The sequence below is a fragment of the Helianthus annuus genome, chromosome 8 (genome assembly GCF_002127325.2).
Source record: "Helianthus annuus cultivar XRQ/B chromosome 8, HanXRQr2.0-SUNRISE, whole genome shotgun sequence".
NCBI lineage: Eukaryota > Viridiplantae > Streptophyta > Magnoliopsida > Asterales > Asteraceae > Helianthus > Helianthus annuus.
In genome coordinates, this window is record NC_035440.2 from 9,576,438 (window position 1) to 9,578,358 (window position 1,921).

The 1,921-nt window shown below is 44.9% G+C and overlaps 1 protein-coding gene across 1 annotated transcript; it reads left to right on the forward strand.

Annotated features, from left to right (window-relative positions):
• Positions 1-1,921, forward strand: LOC110871985 (berberine bridge enzyme-like 21). The gene has a single exon (XM_022120750.2). The coding sequence runs from the start codon at positions 26-28 to the stop codon at positions 1,649-1,651; it is 1,626 nt and encodes a 541-aa protein (XP_021976442.1). The 5' UTR covers positions 1-25; the 3' UTR covers positions 1,652-1,921.

Sequence of the window (1,921 nt, forward strand, 5' to 3'; positions counted from 1 at the left end):
TTATTATAATAATCATTACCAAACAATGAACAACAATATGAACTCCTTAAATATTCTTCTACTTGTACTCACTCTTCTATTCTCCTCCCCCTCTCACGCAACCATGGACCCCGACTCGATCTACGAGTCGTTTCTCCAATGCCGAAACCTCTCATCCGACGTCGTTTACAGCTCGACCGCGAACACATCCGCGTACACAACCGTCCTCCAAGCGTACATTAAAAACAACCGTTTCAACACAACCGCAACCCCTAAACCCGCGGTTATCATAACCCCAACAACCGAAGCGCAAGTCCAAGCCGTGGTTCTTTGCGCAAAAAGACTCGGTGTCCAGATTAAAATCCGTAGCGGCGGACATGACTACGAGGGAATCTCGTATGTCTCGTCCGAGCCTAACTTTGTCGTACTCGACATGTTTAACTTTCGCTCGATCGATGTTAACATCGAGGAAGAAACCGCGGTCGTGGGGGCCGGGGCGCAGTTGGGCGAGTTTTATTATCGGATTTACGAAAAGAGTAAAGTGCACGGGTTTCCAGCTGGCGTGTGTCAGACGGTTGGTGTCGGCGGGCATTTAAGCGGTGGCGGTTACGGTACCATGCTTCGAAAGTACGGTTTGGCGGTTGATCACGTGACTGACGCGCGCATTGTCGATGTCAACGGTCGGGTTCTGGACCGGAAATCGATGGGTGAAGATTTGTTTTGGGCGTTGTGTGGCGGCGGCGGCGGTAGTTTCGGTGTTATTTTATCGTACACTGTGAAGTTGGTTTCCGTGCCCGAGGTGAACACCGTGTTCCGGATAATGAAAACGCAAGCGGAAAACGCGTCCGCATTGGTTCACAAGTGGCAACAAATCATGCCCGAAATTGATGACGATTTGTTTCTTAGGGTTTTGTTGCAACCGGTTACGGTTAACCGGACTAGAACCGGTCGAGCGTCGTTTATCGCGCATTTTTTGGGTGATTCGGATAGATTAGTCGCGTTAATGGATAAAAGCTTTCCGGAATTAGGTTTGAAAAAGGAAGATTGTATCGAAGTTAGTTGGATCGAATCGGTTCTTTACTGGGCTAATTTCGATTTAAACACGACTTCGCCCGAGATTCTTCTCGACCGTCATTCGGGCAATGTAAACTTCGGAAAACGAAAGTCGGATTACGTTCAAACCGTGATCCCAGAATCTGGGATCACGTCAATTTTTAACAAGTTGGTTGAGTTGGGTCGGGTTGGGTTTGTGTTCAACCCATATGGTGGGAAAATGTACGAGATTGCGGCGGATGCAACGCCATTTCCTCACCGTGCGGGTAATTTGTACAAGATTCAGTATTCGGTTAACTGGAATGACCCGGATCCTGAACTCGAGGCGAATTATTTGAACCAAAGTCGGGTGATGTACGAGTTTATGACGCCGTTTGTGTCGAAGAATCCGAGAGGCGCGTTTTTGAACTACCGGGATCTTGATATTGGTGTGATGAGTGGAGATGGGAAGAATAGTTATAGTGAAGGTGAGGTTTATGGCGAGAAGTATTTTATGGGGAATTTTGAGAGACTGGTGAAGATAAAAACCGCGGTTGATCCTGATAACTTCTTTAGAAATGAACAGAGTATACCGACTCTCGCCGGGAAGACTTTGGGCAAGTCTAGGAAGATGAAGTGAAAAGGCGGTTTTAATCGGGTGTTGCTAAACGTACCACATTCTTTCGCACATTTGGTTGAGTCTCACATGGGTACGTTGTTTATTGATAGGGGTATGTTTAGTTACCCTTTTAGTTTTGTATTGCTTGTATACTGTTTAAAATTTATGCTCCACACGCATATGATTATTTGTACTCCACGTATTTTAGTTTTTTTTTTTTTTTTTTTTTTTTGTATGTATAAAAGAATATATATAATAAATATTGAGATGAAGATTCTATTGTTTTTCTTA